Raw genomic sequence first — 18,096 nt, 5'->3', positions numbered from 1 at the left:
AGCCACTGGATTTATCTGCTGTACCACAGTGAAAGGGCCCACAAACTTAGAGTCCAACTTCTTGGAGGGCCTGGTAGAGGTCAAAAACTTGGTAGAGAGCCATACTTACCGCAATCGCTGGCCCCTCTTGTCTGTGAGCATCTGCAGCTGTCTTGTAAGCACTCTTTGCCCTGTTCAGCTGCTCCTTTAACAACTCCTGTGCGGCTTGTTGCTCTTTAAGAAAATCAGCCGCAGCTGGAACAGTTCCCTGTTGGGAGGAGGCGGGCAACACCTGAGGGTTAACCTGTAGAGTGCTTGGAAAGGAGACATCTTGGTAGAGGATTGCACAGAGTTGTTATAAGTAAATTCTGCCATAGGGAGCAGGGCTGGCCAATTGTCTTGCTGATAAGTGGTGTAACACCTGAGATATTGCTGTAACCATTGGTTAATTTTCTCAGCTTGCCCATTACTAGCAGGATGATGCAATGATGATAGGTGGATCTGGACCCCTAATGACTGGAAAAGGGCCCTCCAGAACCTGGAAGTGAACTGAGGGCCTCTGTCACTCACCAAGTGATTTATCATGCCTCTATACCTAAAAACATGGTCCATAAACAACTGCGCTGTGGCTTGCACAGATGGGAGGCCCTTGCAAGGAATAAAATGCACCATTTTAGTGAAAATGCACCATTTTAGTCCACCATCACTAGTATGGAAGTCAGTCCCTGGACCGGGGGTAAATCTGTGATGAAATCCATGGAAATTGTATCCCAAGGCCTACTGGGGGTGGGTAGGGGTTGCAAGAGTCCTGTGGGCTTCCCTAGGAGAGGCTTGGCTCATCTACAGGTATGACAAGAAGCAATGTAACCCTTTATGTCTGCAGTCATCTTAGGCCACCAGTAGTCTCTCAGAGCTCTATGGAGAGTTTTGAAAACACCTCCGTGGCCTGCCGTTTGATGGTCATGGCAAAGTCTCAGTACTTCTTCCCTCAATGAGGGGGGAATGTATAATCGCCCACTCTGCCAGAGGATTCCTGCTTCCACATTAAATGGGGAGGCAGTGTCTTGCAGGCCCCTCTGGAGGTCATCCATCCTGGCCCTGGGATACGGGTCCTGTTACTGCTGAGCTCTGACTCTTGTAAATAGGTCCTCTGCTTGTCTGCCTGCTGCTAAAATCTCTGTCTGGTTCCCCCTCATAGACTGCTCAAAGGTTGTGAGGTTGTGAGGTTGTAATATAGTAGCCTGGACCTCCTGGTGAGTAGCGGGGGTTGCCTGAATGGATCGAGACAGGGCATCTGCCAAACAGTTCTGCACCCTGGGAACATAAGAAATAACAAAATTGAAATGGGAGAAAAACTGGCTCCATCTGATTTGGTGTGGGGTGAGGGATCTGGTGTTTTGTAGAAGCTGTAAATTCTTGTGATCAGTGCAAACTTTCACAGGAAAGGTTGCACCTTCTAGCCAGTGCCTCCACTCTTGAAATGCTGCTTTAATTGCTAGCAACTCCTTGTTAAAAACATCATAGTTTCCCTCTGCTGGTGAGAGCGTGCGGGAGAAGAATGCACAAGGAAGCAGTGTCTTCCTTTCTTTGACATTATATTGCAATAAAACAGCAGCGATAGGAAAATCTGAAGCATCTGAATGCATTATGAATTGCTTCATGGGATCAGGGTGCCTTAAAAGCGGCTGGGATGCAAAGAATTGCTTATATTCTTGGAAGGCTACTTGCTCTCTCTCCCCCCAAATGAATTTTGATCCTTTCTTCAAAAGCTGTGTGAGGGGTTTAGCCCTGTCACTAAATTTATTTATGAATCTCCTGTAAAAATTGGAGAATCCTAGAAATCTGTGTACATCTTTCACATTGCGGGGGGGTGTAATGGTTGCCTAATCCAAATACTCAGACTCACAAGAGGTTGCTAAATGAAATCTGATTTATTAGGAAACTTATGACAAGTACAGAGAAAGCTGAGAATGACAGAAAGCACGCCAAATACAAACTAAAAACCCTCGCTGCAAACGTAACCCCGCCCCCCTACCAGCCGAGCCACCCGTCCCAGGTGCTGGCAACCGTCAGCTCTTCTAGCCTGGGAAAGCAACCTTGAACACATGAGATAACCCAAATACATTCCGAGCTCAGAGCCAAGAGATAAACATACTCCCAACAGGAACCGTCCTCCCTGCAAAGATGAAACACGCATCAAGCTAATGACATGCGAAACGTTACGATGTACCAAGCACATTGAAATGGTGAACATGACAGGGGGTTGCCAAGAGAGAATTGCCTGGACCTTAGAAGGATCCATGGATATGCCTTCTGTTGATATTCTATAGCCCAGGAAATGTAATTCAGTTAAATCGAAGGCACACTTCTCTAGCTTGGCGAACAGCTTGTTCTCTCTCAGTCTTTGTAAGATATTACGTACATGGGTTACATACATCCTCAGAGAATATTAATATGTCATCTAGATAAATGACAAGATACTTATCTAGTAAATCAGAGAAAATTTGATTCATAAATCGGGAAAATATGGCTCCTGCATTAGTCAAGCCAAAGGGCAAAACAAGGCACTCAAATTTACCAAACCTGGTATCGAAGGCAGTCAGATATTCATGCCCGTCTTTCATCTGGATCAGATTGTACACATTCCTGAGGTCCAACCTAGTAGAAATGTGTGCTTTCTGTAAGCGATCCAGCAGATCAGGTATTAGGGGGAGTGGGTAATTTTCCTTGACCGTGACTTTATTGAGGGAGCTGAAATCATGCACCACTCTCATGGGTGCTTCCTGGGTTGCCGGTGCCAACGGGTCAGGCTTCTTTGGTACAAAGAAGGTAGGAGCAGACACTGGGGAAGTAGATGGTTGGATGAAACCCTTTTGGAGATTAGAATCCAAGTAATCCTTTAAGGTGGCTAGTTCCTTGGGGGACATGGGATATTGTTTCCTTGCTGGAATCTTGGCTCCTGGTATCAACTCAATGGTGCAATCACAGTCCCTATGGGAGGTAGTGCTGTGGCCTCTTGTTCGCTGAAAACGTCTGCAAAATCTGCATACTTGGCTGGCAACTGGACCCCCTCTGCTTCCATGACTGCATTGGTTGCTGGAGAGAGAAGAGCAGCTTGAATCTTGTGGTGCTGGCATTCCTTAGCTGGGAAGGAGATTGCTCCCGTAGTCCAGTCCAACAATGGGTTGTGGATCTTCAGCCAAGGTGTGCCCAGGACTATAGGCACATTAAGTGATGCAGTAACATAAAGTTGGATCCACTCAGTGTGGTCTCCCGTTGTTAGTTGCAAAGGTTCTGTGAAACTTCTAATCAGCCCTGCCTTGAGGGGCTGGCCATCAATGGTCTCAAGTTCTATGGGACGTGGCAATTCTATGGTCGGGAAGTTGAGGTCTTGTACAGTCTGTACATCAATAAAATTGGTGGAAGCTCCGGAATCCACAAGGGCCTCTAGCTTGACCTGGTGCTCTGGGTTTACATGCATTATGACTGATAAGTAGTAAAAGGATTGCCTGGAATCCTTGGAATGAGCCCTTCTTAATTGATTGATGGTCTCCCTGCTGAGCTCTGTGGAGGGAGACCAACGGAGTTTCCCTGGTTGGAAGTCGAGGTGGAGGTGGCTCTTGGTTCTGCTGCTTGCCCTGGAGCTCTTACGGAATTTGCTTGGCTTCTCGCTGGGCAAGCTCTCACCATGTGCCCCTGGACTCCACAGTAGAAACAGAGGGCTCTCTCTCTCCTTCTCTGTCTCTCAGCCTCGGAAGTAAGCCTCCTGCTCGCCCTGATCTGCATCGGCTCCTCTGGTGCTGAGTGAGTGGATGCTACGGAGACAGCTGGAAATCCTGGAAATGCTCTGAGGGTCCTGTTTCTCCCCGGCTGCATCTGTCTGAGCTCTTCTAGCCTGGCATCTATGACCACAGACAACTGATATAAACCTTCTAGGGTAGCTGGTGTTCCCTGGCGCACTAATTCATTTTTAATTTCCTCATCCAGCCCCTGTTTGAATTGGTCTTTTAATGCACTCTCATTCCAGTCTAGATCTCCTGCTAACAGCTTGAAATCAGCAATGCAGATTCCCACCCTCTTGTTGCCTTGCTTGAGCTTCCGAATTTCCCGGCTTGCAGTGACCTCTCTGATCGGGTCGTCAAAGTGTTCTCGGAACCCTGCCAGAAAATTCTGGTAGTCGTTGAGAATTGGGTCGTTGTTCTCCACCATGGGAATAGTCCATTTGGCTGCTGGGCCCTTTAGCAGACTTAAAATGAAGGTGACTCTGGTTCGGTCTGTGGGAAACTCTGCCGGTCTGCTGTCGAAAAACATTGTGCACTGTGTGAGAAAGGTTCTCAACTGTCCTGCTTCTCCCCCAAACTTCTCTGGTAAACTGGCCTGGGATCTCAAGACTACTGGCGGAGCTGCTGCTGCTGCTGCTGCTGCTACTGGCACCGGTTGTGGGTTAATCGGAGCTGGTTGTTGTAACTGCTGTAGCATGGCAGCTGGTAATGTGTCGATCTGGAGATCTACTTGTTGTTGATGTTGTTGCAATGCTGCTGCCGGTTGTTGAATGGCTTGCCGAATTTCCTGGTTTTCCGAAGACATTTTCCCAAATGTCTCTCCTTTTTTTTTGTTCCTCCCTCTTTCAATGGGAATAGTAGAGTTTGTTAGGATTGATGTCCTAACAGTCAGGAACCACACTGAGATGAGGAATAGGTCTCTAGTGTTTTATTACTGCTACATTAGACGGAAAATCCTAACAAACTGAAGAAGTGTGGGAAAAACCCAGACAGATAAACCCCAAAAGTTAAGGTGGGTCTGATCTGTGTCTCTTTGAATGGCTGCTTAACTCCTCAGTACTATGCATGCGTTTTCCCCCCTGGATCGAGGCCCCCTCCTGCTCACCATCAGTGCTCATGACTCATACTGTCCTTACAGGTAATTGAGTCAATAGCTTTTGTCATTATCCTTTTACTGTCCTATATGTGTCTTAACAGTCAGGAACCACGCTGAGACGAGGAATAAGTCTCTAGTGTTTTATTACTGCTACATTAGACAGAAAATCCTAACAAACTGAAGAAGCGTGGGAAAACCCAGACAGATAAACCCCAAAAATCAAGGCAGGTCTGTTCTGTGTCTCTTTGAATGACTGCTCAATTCCTCGCTACTACGCATGCGTTTTCCCCCCTGGATAGGGGCCCCCTCCTGCTCACCATCAATGCTCATGACAATATGCATTATTACTCTCCAGGGAGTGGAGGGGAATAGGGACCACACCCACATGCAACTAATGTCTAGTTGGATAATCACCACTCAATCTATCCAATTGTTCTAATCCAGATTACTGTAACAGGATCTATATAGATGGAAGGTGCTTCTGGATGTAAGGAGGAACCGCAACCTAGACAATGATCTGATAAACAAAATCTGAGTCTGAAGGAGAGATGGGAGTGGAGAAAGTGTCTCAGAGTTTTTGGGAAAGTAAAAGTAAGGGAGGGGAGATGGGCTTTCAGACTTGCAAGATTCTGTTACTGTAACCTTACAATAAAGGTAGTGTTAGTACTCGTGGTTGGTGCTTCTTGTCTGGACTACCTCAAAGGACTGACACAGAGAGAGACCTGCACTAGAATCTACACTTCCAGCATTTCAGTTACTGGGGTGATCATCACTCTATTTTTCAGTGTCATTATTCATAAAATGGGGTATATACCATTTATTCCATTTCAAGCTCACTGGAAAAAAAACTAGGAAATAAACACGAGGAGCAAAAAATAGGCTTTGTTAATCAAGACAGGAGATACCAGATACTCCAAGCATTATTTACTGATCTTTAATAGCTTTCTTTGTGCTCTTCAGCTTTACAGAACCGTATGCGAGTTAGGAGGATGGTCAGAAAAGTTCCTGACAGCATACTTTGCTTACCAGTCTGGTAATATAGATTCATCTTTTGTTCAATATGCCTACCTAGCTGAAATGGGCTATGAAGTAGCTCAGAGTAATTCAGCTTACATCATGGAATCTGGTAAGGGAAAGACCCTCTTATGCTCTTGCTTGTATTATGCATCAGATGGACTGCATTAAAATATGTGATGTGATGCCACAATTTTGTTACAGAAAAGGTTAAACTTCTACAGAGAAGTCACATATACCCATTGGCTCTTCTATTATGGAAGCGAGCTGCAAGTCAAGGTATGAACAGAGTTAAAAGCAATCTACTTTTATTAATATAATTTCCTCTGTGCTTTTACAGTTGAGTAGCAAGAAATGATTACGTTAAGCCATCCCAAAGACCCATGTAGTATATGGGGTACAGAATATGCAGAAAATACTAAAATATTATTAAGATGGCATTTCCTTGGACACTCATTTTATATTAAAACTGTTATATTTTTATTTTTATTTTTATTTATTTATATTTCAAATCTCCATCACCGCCCATCTCCCCCAAAAAGGGGACTCTGGGCGGTTTACAGTCAAAGTTAAAACACACAAATTACAGTATAAATACTCTATAAAATCAAATAAATATGCAGTAGAAAATATACAATCCAGCAGCACAGATCTTGTTTGTTGGGGAGAGATCTATAATAGCCATCCCCAAGGTGAACTGGTGCCCCTCCCACCCCAAGCGAGGCAGCAGAACCAGGTTTTTAGGTTCTTCCGGAAGTCCGGGGCGAATGGGCCTGTCTCAGCTCCAGGGCTAGAATGTTCCAAAGGGCGGGTGCCACTGCAGAGAAGGCCCACCTCCTGGACCCCACCAGGTGGAATTACTTTATCGGCGGGGTTCGTAGCATGCCTTCTCTGCATGACCGGGTGGGGTGGGTTGATGTTATGGGGATGAGGCGGTCTCTCAAGTAACCTGGCCCCATGCCATGTAGGGTTTTAAAGGTCATAACCAACACCTTGAATTGGACCCAGAAGCAAACTGATACCCAGTGCAGCTCACGCAACAGTGGTGTCACATGTGCCGATCTTGGGGCACCAATAACTGCTTGCACGGCTGCATTCTGGACCAGTTGAAGCTTACAGATACTCTTCAAGGGTAGCCCCATGTAGAGCACATTGCAATAGTCTATGTGGGAGATGACGAGGGCATGAGTGACTGTTCGGAGGGCCTCTCAATCCAGGAAAGGGCATAACTGGCACACAACATGAAGTTGCGCAAAGGCCCTTCTGGCCATGACTGCCACCTGCTCATCGAGCAGGAGTCATGAGTCCAGGAGGACCCCCAGATTACGCACCGGGTCTGAATGGGGCAGTGCAACCCATCCAGAACTAAAGATGATAACTTCCTGGATACAGAGGAACCATCAACCCACAGCCACTCCATCTTACCAGGGTTCAGCTGAAGCCTGTTCGTCCCCATCCAGACCCCCGCAGCCCCCAGGCACTTGGAGAGGGCAGCTACCACATCACTTAACTCACCTGGGATGGAGATATATAACTGAGTATCATCGGCATATTGATGATACCTCATCCAGTGGTGACGGATGATCTCACCCAGCAGTTTCATGTAAATGTTGAATCTTGTGAGGAGATTGAATGTTGAGAGGAGAGAGAACCAAAACCTGTGGCACACTGCAATGGAGGGGTCAAGGGGCAGATCTCTCCTCTCCTATCACCACCAATTGGGACCAGCCTGGAGGAAGGAGGTGAACCAGCACAAAACTACGCCACCCACCCCCAACTCCCTGAGCCGACCCAAAAGGATACCATGGTCGATGGTATCGAAAGCCGCTGAGAGATCAGGAAGAGCCAGGATGGATGCACTCCCTCCATCCTGCTCTTGCCAGAGATCATCCATAAGTGCGACCAATGCAGTCTCTGTCCCATATCCTGGCCTGAAACCTGACTGAAAGGGGTCCAGATAATCTGTTTCCTCCAGAATCCTCTGGAGCTGCAATGCAACCACTTTCTCAACCACCTTTCCCAAAAAGGGGAGGTGGGAGACAGGGCAAAAATTGCCCAGTATAGTAGTGTCCAGGGATGACTTCTTGAGGGGGGGCTGTACCAGCGCCTCCTTGAAGGCAGCCGGAAACTCCCCCTCCCTCAAGGATGTATTAACCATTGCCTGGACCCAACCACAAGTCACCTCCCGGGCCGATTTTACCAGCCAGGAGGGGCAAGGGGCAAGATGGCATGTGGTTGCATTTGCAGTCCAGAGGATCCTGTCCACTTCCTCAGGCCCAACAGGATCAAACCATTCCCAGATAACAGGATAAGTATGTCCCCTTGGCATCTCCCCAGACTGTGCCTCACGCTTAGAGTCCAACTTAGAACGAATCTGAGCAATTTTATCCTGCAGATGCTCAGAAAACTCCTCCGTATGGCCCTGTAAATGGATCACCGAATCCCACTTACCCAAGAGGAATTGGATAATCCTAAACAGGGCCACCAGGCGGCATTCTGCGGATACAATAAGAGCGGAGAAATATTGGCATTTTGCCACTCTTACCACCACAAGGTAGGCCTTAATGGTGGCTCTAGCTTGTGTTCAGTCAGATTCACTCCTTGTCTTTCTCCAGCAGCGCTCTAGCTGTCTCTTAATCCTCTTCAAAACCTTCAACTCCTCCGTAAACCATGGGGAGTGCCGGGTCGGATGAGGCAAGAGAGGTCGCACAGGCGTGATCCTGTCCAAGGCCGCCGCTGCCTCCCTATTCCAGGCCGTGGCTAGGGCCTCCGCTGGACTGTGAAGTAGATCCTTGGGTATAACCCCCAGCTCCCTCTGAAACCCTACTGGGTCCATGAGTCACCAGGGGCGGACCAATCGAATGGGTCCTGCTTCCCTGTGGAGTGGGGCAGCACCAGAGAATCTCAAGGCCACCAGGGCTTGATCTGACCATGACAATGGGGACAGATCCAACTCTCCTCTCAGATCACATTGCCACTGCTCCAACAAGAAAACCAAGTCTGGGATGAGGCCACTGTCTCGAGTCAGGTCCCAAATAATCTGGGACAGGCCCATGGCCGCCATAGTGGCCATGAACTCCCAAGCCGCCTCTGAGGCATGGCCCAGGGATGGCAGATTGAAGTCCCCCAAAACCATAAGCCTGGGGTCCTCCACTGCCAGCCCCAAGATGGCCTCCAGTAGCTCAGGCAGGGAGGTTGCCACGCAGCACGGAGGCTGGTACAGCACGACACTCCCAACTGTTCTCAGGCACCCAACTTGAAGAACAGGGTCTCACAACCAGCCACTTGTGGAGCAGGGCCCCTGAAGGCCACTAGAGACTCTTGGATCACAACTACTACCCCTCCTCTCCTGCCCCAGCATCTTGGCTGGTGCCACACCTGAAACCCAGCTGGGCACATTTCTGAAAGGGCTACCCCCCCTTCTGGGCCCAACCAGGACTCAGTAATACATGCCAGGTCAGCCCCCTCCTCTGTGATTTAATCGCATATGAGGGGGGCTTTGTTGTTAACTGACCTGGCGTTAAGCAGCAGCAGTTGGAAGCAGGCGGGGTTGCAGGTTCCACCCCAGCCACCGAGTCCATGAAGCCTGCCAGAGGTCCGCCAGTTCTTTCCTAGCTGCCAATCCACCAGGCCTGCCAGAGGTCCGCTAGGCTCCACCACTCCACCTCGGCTTACTGTGCCTCCGCCTGCCGCACTTCGCCCACCGGGCCTCCACTCCACTAGGCCTTGCCGCACTCCACCACACTCTGCAGGGCCTCGCGGCAGGCCCTATCCCACTTCACCGTCTTGTGGACGGCCCACCAGCTTTTCCGAGGCCACCAGGCCCCACCAGGGCCAGTTGAGGGGCAATAGAGGGTCGCCAACTCACCCAACCGTTGGGAGGTCCGCCAGGGCCCACCACGCTCTGCCGCGCCTCATTGCCTCGCCGCTCCACCCAGGGGGAGGTCCAGGGTCCAGCATCTCTACCACTGGTCAAGGTATTTATGGCCGGGAACCCCTAAAACTGGCCGAGTTGGTCCACAACACTCCCCCCAAAACCCCCAGACTGACACACAGGGGTTAGGGGAGCAGGGTCCTAAAGATGCGGATCTCTCCTCCAGGAGCCGACCGGAGCCGCGACTATTTATTTATTATTTCAATTTTGAGGCTGCCCAACTCCACAGTGACTCCGGGCAGCTTACAGATACAAAATAAATGAAAATCAAATATATCAAGAAGAAAAAGAAGACAATATTAAAAACCAATTCTGTGCCTGTTTTGGTTTTGTTCCTTGCTGCTTTTTGTTTGTTGTCTTTTCCCGATTATTCCATTTTAACCAACAGTTGAAATCAGTTCAGGGGAAAAGAACGAAACCAGTCAATTTTCAGTTAATGACTTTTTTTATTGCCTCCCATTTTATTTTAGTACCGAAAAAACAGTCTTAAGAGCTTTAAATTGTTTTACTTGATTGTTGTTTCATGCAAGTCATTCCACTCTACCAGAAAAAAGGTTGCCTTGAAATATACTATCCCATGTTTGTTGGAGAAAATTATGTGTTCCGTTCCTTGACCTGCCTCTCAAAATCTCTTGATGATGTTCAGAGCACAGAGATAAACTCATGGAAGAGTGAAGAATTAGCCACTGTGTACCTTTAATTCCTGCGCAAGCACAGCGACTGTGCCTCTGTCTCCTCTGTGCCCTGAAGGTGACCAGATTTTGTAGAAGTTAAGCCGTCAAGTGCCCTCCACCTGCCACACTCTCTTAGACTTAATCTACATCAGCCTGCTTGGAAGAAGGAAATGGCAAACCACTTCAATATTACCACCAAGAAATTACATGGATGTGTCCATGTAATCAAGAGGTGTCCAGGACAACATAAGGAACTCTTTACTTTTATCTCTTCACTGTTACAAGAGGGGGAGGTAAATTTCATTTTCCCCCCAATGGACCACTTTGAACGTTTTACTGATGTTCTCTGCCTATTAGAGATTTGTATTAATAGTATTGCTTTCAAGTTTAGTCATAAAATAGAGCAATGCTGGATGACAATAGTTGGATCATTTCTCTTTATAAAATGGACAAAATCCTCTGGCTACTCACTGTAGGTTCTGTGAATTGCAAGTGGTAAAAGATGGTCTCCTTTGCATAAGTGGGTTGAATTCTATCTGGTTACTGACAAAAACTGTCATATAGATTAAAATAGATGTACTTTATGAAATAGACTATTTTTCATGTAATGACAAATTCTATTGAAAGTTTACAGTATAAATATAATTGTATTACTCTGCTGTAAGCTGCTTTGAAAGTTTTATTGTGGAATACATAACATTTTGGAAATCAAATAAGATGTTTGAGGACTTTATAGATAAAAATGGAATTGAATTTTATACATAGAGAGCCAGTAAGTAAATTCTAATTCCTATCTAAAAGACCAACTTGATAAGAAACAATCGTGATTATAAGATCAGCAGGCAAGGACCTGTTAAAGAGGTCCTCTCCTTCTGATTCCGAGGTCTCTTTGTTGGCACATGGAAGAGGACCTCTTCCTATGTTGCTTCCAAACCATGAAATGCACTTATAGTCAGGAAATAAACTCAGTCCCATTTTTTTTCTGCTTTTACAAAAGACCATCCTCTTTACACAATCTTTTAGGGTTAATAATGGAGATATTCACTGTTTTATGATGTTAAGTGTTTGTTTTATATATTTTATTGCCTTTAGCTGCCTTCAAGTCCCTATAGGTAGAATATAAATAAATAAAAATACCCATGTAGGATATATGTTTGCATTTTTCCAAGACGGTCTTCAAAAGATAGTGGAAAAAAATGATTCTGAAAAGCTTACTACCGTCATTTCAAGACTATAGACAACATTCAGGATACAAGATAGAATCACCTTCATCGCTTCTCTCTATTCATTTTCCAGGCAATGCGTTTGCCAGAGTTAAAACTGGAGATTATTACTTCTATGGCTTTGGAACAACAAAAGATTATGTAACAGCAGCAGTTCATTATAACCTTGCTGCAGATCAACAGAGTGCGGAAGCCATGTTCAGTCTGGCATACATGTATGAACATGGTTTAGGCATTCCTCAGGTAAAGTAACCTACCCCTGATGTTGTTTCAAATACTAATGTTAATTTTTATTGTAAATATTCTAGTTAAATAATGAACAGAAAACAATTTCTAATGCAATATGATGCACTTTAGTAATTGAAAACTGACTGACTAGTTTTGTAAAAGTCAGTATGTTAATGATAGCTGGATAACTTGTTGCCTAAAATATGTCAAGCATTAAGAAATGAATGACTTGCTAGTTCAGCTGTAGAATACAAATTTGTAGATTGTAGAATACAAATTAGTCTTATTTTGTCATAGAGAACTGAAAATGCAGAAAAAAATGCTTCCCCTACTTGGTGTATTGGACTCTGATCTCCATCATTTTCAGCCAGTGCTTCCTTGACCAAGTTAGCTGGGAATTATGGAAGCTATAGTCCAGTATGTCCAGTATGTTGGAAGAGCACCAGTTGGGAAAAGGCTTATTAAGACCAGCCCACAACATTTTGCAGCCTACCCAACAAGTGAATCCAGACTTGGCCAAGTTATTTTAGCCCATTCCTGGCACCATAGTGGAGTGACTTAACAATTCAAGGCCTTTTCATAATACCTAAAATGTGCTGCCTGAGAATAGCCACTTCATTCTGTGTAGAAGCATTTTTCTTCTCCCAGAGAAGGATCTTTATTTTGTGTCCTGAGACTGTGAGGAATGGACATTGGAAAGGGGAAAGCCCTCATGCAAAAGGGCTTTGGCTCTTGATTTCTTTATCTAAGCCATGTCTAGAAAATAATGATAGGAACAAAATAACTAATGATTTATAAGTAGAACCTTGTGCTGACTGATGTTTTGCAACATGAAACGTCTTTGGTTCGTATCCAGTATTGTTCCTTCAGGACATTCAAAAAAATGACCTTAACAGCTCTACAATTACGTTCTTTCTAGAAAGTACATGCATCTGTCTACATAGAAGTAAACCTGAGTTTAGTTGCTGTTTTCAGCTGTTGTATTTTACCAGAGCAATTTGCTATTCTTAGAAATTATCTCTTATGTTTAGGATATACATTTAGCCAGAAGATGGTATGACTTGGCAGCTGAAACCGACCCAGATGCTGTCATGCCAGTGTTCCTAGCATATGTAAGACTCGAGGCTATGCATGTGCTTACATATCTGCCACTTCTCAAAGTAAGTCTGATTTATATAAACTCAGTGTGTTCGAATAGTGTTAGCTGTAGGGCTATCAGATCTGGACTACAAAACTCCAGAGAAGTGCTGGATTTCAGCCTCTTGTTTTCTGTATATTTTGATGCCATCTAGTGGCTGTCCAGACCTTTGAAGTCCAGGTCTGGTAGTCTTAGTTAGCTGTTCCAGGATACTTTCTTTATGAAACAGCTGTTGCTTTATGTTATTTGTGGTTTTTAAATCTAGGATGCTATTAAACAATTGGTAATGGTTGTTGTAAATGTTAAATGTCACAACTGAGCTATTCGGCAAATAATATTGCCGCTGCGGATAACAAAACTACAGATAACAAGACTTTAAAAAAGTACTTGGCGGGTATGCAGATATCCACCAGCCATGATCAACATGTGTAAAGAAACAAAAAATAAAGAAAGAAGGTGAAACCCACGGATAGGTGAAAACCTGTTCTGTGTATACTAAGATAAGGCTGCAAATGACCGCAAAAGATCAAGAAAACTGCACTCCATATCTGGTGGCTTTATGTCTACTGTATTACCACCTCCTCCTACTAGCAGACGTTGAGTGTGTACTAATAAAAATCACAGAACAACATTCAGGAAATATGCATACTAGTTTTTAATATCAGTATGGCCTCCCTTATTAGCGCATTAGATTACTCACCATATAAAGAATCGGCAGACTGTTTGACATTATTGTTTAATATTATGCCGATGTGTCAGATTGTTGTCAAAACAACAAGCAATGATGCCTTTACTGTTTCTGTTAGATGGCCAATAAAAGAAAGACAAGGGAGTAAGCTGATATTTATAATAGATTAAGCCGAAGGGGATCAGATGAAGGATCAAGCAAGGCTTTAACAGTTCATTAATACCTTTAATAAATGAATTTTGAGGAGGGGTGTTAAAGGAAAACAAAGAAATGGAGATTGTTCCAGGCATAAGCAAGAGCTTCAAGAAAGCACAGAGGATTGTCAATGTCAGTGGCAAATTACAGGGTACATAAAAATGATTAAAGAGGAAGAGAGAGCTCATTATCAAGTTAAGTTCATATTGTAGAAATTGACTTTAACGCATTTCCTACTTGTGTGTCATAGTGTAGATTTGTTTTTGTGATTTGTAAACCATGATTTATTTCGTGTGTTATGCAACATGGTTTAACAAGCCATGACTTTGTATTATGCTAAGCCAATAACAGAAAGACATTTGTGGAATCACTGGAGTGGTCCATACAGCAATCTCTTCTGTATATTGATCTTTCCCTCTTGGAAATTGGTGGGCGGGGAGGAGCTGCAGAACAGGTCCTTCCCCACCAGCCAGGATTTGACAGTTCCTTTGCAGCACAGAAAGGAGCAATCTGCCACTAACTGTGGGGGATGATAGATACAAAGTCAAAAGGGTGATGTACTTCAAAAGGGCTTGAACATAGTTGAAGCGGGAATGCCCAGGGGATGGGGAGAGTCAGCATGAAAAATTATAGATGGTTGCTATGTACATAGTAATGGAAGAGAGACAGGCATTTGAAAGAGAAAACAAGGCAAAACTCAGAAAGAAGTTGCAGCAGTCTAACCAAAAATAAGAAAATGAAGCCAGGGTTTCAGTGAAATGTACAAAAGAAGGGTACACCATGCAAAGAAAAGATTTTTTTTGCAACCACATAGTTTTGGGGGGAAAGTTAAGGACAAATTCTAGGACATCTAGATCAGTGCAACTGAGGACATTATGGGGGTATTAAAACACTTCCAGGTAGATATTACATTGCAATCCTAGTATGACTACATGAAAGTAAGACTTCGTGAGGTCAATAGGGATCTCTGTTTACAGCAAAAGATTGCACTTATCCAGTTAACCAGTCAGAAATGTAGCTTGATAGGTTTCCATGGCATCAGTAGAGCTCTTGTAGTAGCCAAGAAAAAAAGAGAGAATTTAGTACAAAAGGTATCTGTAAGCAGCACTGCTTTTTTATATATAAACGTTCTTTCCTTCTCTTCAACAGCTTACTGCAGTCGGGAAACTGATAGCATTCGATGGTTTGCTAAGACTACACTGGGATCTGTTTATGATTATATTTCTGTTTATGTTACTGATATTGTTAATAATCAGTCAGCAAAACTGAACAGTATTAGTTCATATTTTTGATTATCTAAATTAATTTTAAATTCTAATTTTCTACAGCCTGTTTAAGAAATCAAAGCATACTGAAAGACTTTAGCAGTGTCATTCTTCTCTTTCTATCCTACTTTACAAATTGAAGTATATTCAGAATGTTTGTTTAAAAGCCACATGTTCAACTCACTGCACTTGGATGCTAGTAAGGTGGTGCTTTTCCTTCATTAAGTATTTGGCATAAATACATCTGCATAAAACTGTATCAACTTTACCTGAAATGAGTATCTTCTAATATAAGCGTTCAGCTTATTTTTCCCAGTTTTTTTTGACACAAACATCTTTCAAACTCTAATTAAATGACTCGTCTTTTGAAAGAGCCTGTTAAAGCTTACTTTGGTCTATAAAGTTAAAAAGTATTCTGGTCATGGAATTCAATAGTAAGGTTTAACCCACCAAGGAGGACAGAAAATATTCTTCCTGAAATCCTGGAGCACTGCTCCTAGTCCAGTACTCGGTTAAATAGACCAGATGATCTGAATTGATGACTGGATTCACTATCATGCTGAGCCAGCACTAAACAGATCTCATCATGCCTTAGTATACCACAAGATCCCAGTCACCAGGAACAGATTCTAGTTTCCTAGATTTGCTTTTATTGGCTGGATTTCACACATCTTAGGCTAAAATGTGGTTTGCAGTTCAGTATATTGTGTGATCCCTGGCAATCAGATTAATTAAACAAAGTTAAGTAAAATCTAAGTAAGCAAGTTGTGCAAACACAACTATAAAGTGGTTAGTAGCTGAAAAAACACATTTGAAATTGTGTGAAGACAGTTCTGTAGTGTCGGAGAGCAAGTCTACCATTTCTGCAAAGTTGCAGAAGTGAACAGTTTAGGCCTCAGGAGTACCAAGATAGATACATTTGACCTTGAGAAATGGGTTGGCCAAGTTCTTTTCAACAAGTAGCCTGAAATCTTTCTATCAATGGCTGAAATCCTTAGGTAAGATTGAAAACTATTTAAATTTAATCTGACATTGATAAGCTACTAGACGATGGAAAACAAAGGTCAACTCAGATGGAAGATGCTCCAGTCAAAAGGCAGATCTGAGAACAGGTGCTAAACCTACCCAAGATGAATACTGTAGTTCAACTTGGATACTCCCATTTTGTCCTGTTTCAGATTCTAATGTCTTTTGTGGATTCTATACTTATCCAAATAACTGAATCTATTTGCACAAATGTTATGCAAAAAACATAAACATTGATAGAACATAGTCTGTCTTGATAGATCAAATGTCCAGATTATTCTTTTACGATAAGCCAAGGATGGTAGAGCTGTTGAATATGTAAATATACATATACATACTGTATATATCTCCTGATGGCAGCCCTTCAAAGCAGGCAAGGTCAAGAAACAGAAGAAACAAAAATGGTTTTTATTGTTGTAGAGTAGAATAACAAACTTCCTCTCTGCCCCAATTATACCGAACAAAATGAAAGCAGTGTTATTTTGAATTTCTTTCTTGTGCCTTCCAGTTTCTTAGGACTGAGTTGCCTTTTTTTCTCCCTCAATGGTTCCTTGCTTCCTTCCCTTTCCCAAGGCCAGATCTAGGTTCTTTCACACTGATGGAGTGATTGTTTTCATTACATGCTCAATCCAATCAATCCCTAACTCGTCAGATCTTATGATTAGTGGTTCTTGTAGTACATAGTCACTATTTGAGGAATATAGTGACTCCACTCACTTTCCCCAGGAAGTACCTGATATTCTATGAAGCCTGGCAGTGGGGAAAAAAAAATACTGGCAATGCTTACTTATGTTACCTGACCCTTTCTCAAGAACTGGGCAAGTAGCAGTGGTTGGGGAAAGGAGAAACAAAAAGGAAACTGGCAAGCCCCAAGGTACACAAAAACTCCCCTTCACTCTGGGGGCCTGTCCTGCTGTGTCTCTTCTGCCTAACAGCTCCCTCCATACTCTTCTCACCACCCTGACATTCAGGCTGGTATCCTGAAACAGCTCACGAGAAGATAAACACGCTTATGCTCTTTACAAGGAAAACAAAGATTTGACAGGGGAGATAAGCATTCCCAGGAACACTAGATTCCATTCCCCCCAGTCTCCCTGTCATCTACACCAGGCCGGCATGCAGTACTTGTTGCTTGTTTATTGAATGTGAGTGCATGGAGACATTTTCAGAGTTCAAGGACAAGTGACTCTGCCATGGCTGGTTTCCCATTTGATTCCATTGCCGACAGTGGCCTGTTTCATACATGTTAATGCAGTTTGTTTTAACTTTGGCTTGTTGAACAAGTCACAGTAGCTGGGTTCATGCTGCATTCTGCCTTAAAGCATAGCCTTCAACCCAGAATGGCTTGGTTTACAGAGCATGCTAAGCCAAAACCATATAAATCACATTGATTTAATAAAGCCTGTGAATCCACTCAGTGTGAATGTCGCTCATTAGTATGACTGGTGTTCCATTGGTTAAAAATACTGAAAGGCAATACTCCCATTTCTTTTATATAAAAGAAATGGGGAGTATAGTGGCTACATACAGTAACAGAGACATGCTCTTCTTTGAAAATGTAAGGTGAGATTTGATTCTTAGTTTTCGTAGGGACTGGTTTTTTGCCTCCACACACAGACACATGTTTGGATAACACATAGTGAAATTTCAGAAGCCGGAGAAGGGAAGCTTCCAGGCATGACCTGTTCAGGAATCCAGGTAGCTCCCTGATACATGATGACTTGTGGAAGTATGATGCAGTATCATTTCTATCTGAATAATTTATAAAGGTTGTAACTCCATTTTCTTGGCTTAACATTTTAATTCATATTGTTCTGGTTATTTAATGTGGCCATAAAAGTTCAGCGCAAATGA

General features: G+C 43.8%; 2 protein-coding genes across 2 annotated transcripts in view; one reads left to right on the top strand and one right to left on the bottom strand.

The window, feature by feature from the left end:
- SEL1L2 (SEL1L2 adaptor subunit of SYVN1 ubiquitin ligase) overlaps positions 1–15,220 on the top strand; it is a 33,536-nt gene extending 18,316 nt beyond the window's left edge. The window contains exons 14-18 of the mRNA XM_063300704.1: positions 5,818–5,983; positions 6,076–6,150; positions 11,776–11,945; positions 12,962–13,090; positions 15,101–15,220. Coding sequence (XP_063156774.1) covers positions 5,818–5,983; positions 6,076–6,150; positions 11,776–11,945; positions 12,962–13,090; positions 15,101–15,220 — 660 coding nt within the window. The remainder of the gene's footprint in view (positions 1–5,817; positions 5,984–6,075; positions 6,151–11,775; positions 11,946–12,961; positions 13,091–15,100) is intronic.
- NDUFAF5 (NADH:ubiquinone oxidoreductase complex assembly factor 5) overlaps positions 1–18,096 on the bottom strand; it is a 46,783-nt gene that overhangs the window by 14,415 nt on the left and 14,272 nt on the right. The gene's annotated exons all lie outside the window — the stretch shown is intronic.

Source organism: Candoia aspera, chromosome 1 (assembly GCF_035149785.1).
Source record: "Candoia aspera isolate rCanAsp1 chromosome 1, rCanAsp1.hap2, whole genome shotgun sequence".
Lineage (NCBI taxonomy): Eukaryota > Metazoa > Chordata > Lepidosauria > Squamata > Boidae > Candoia > Candoia aspera.
This window is presented reverse-complemented; position numbering and strand designations above follow the sequence as displayed.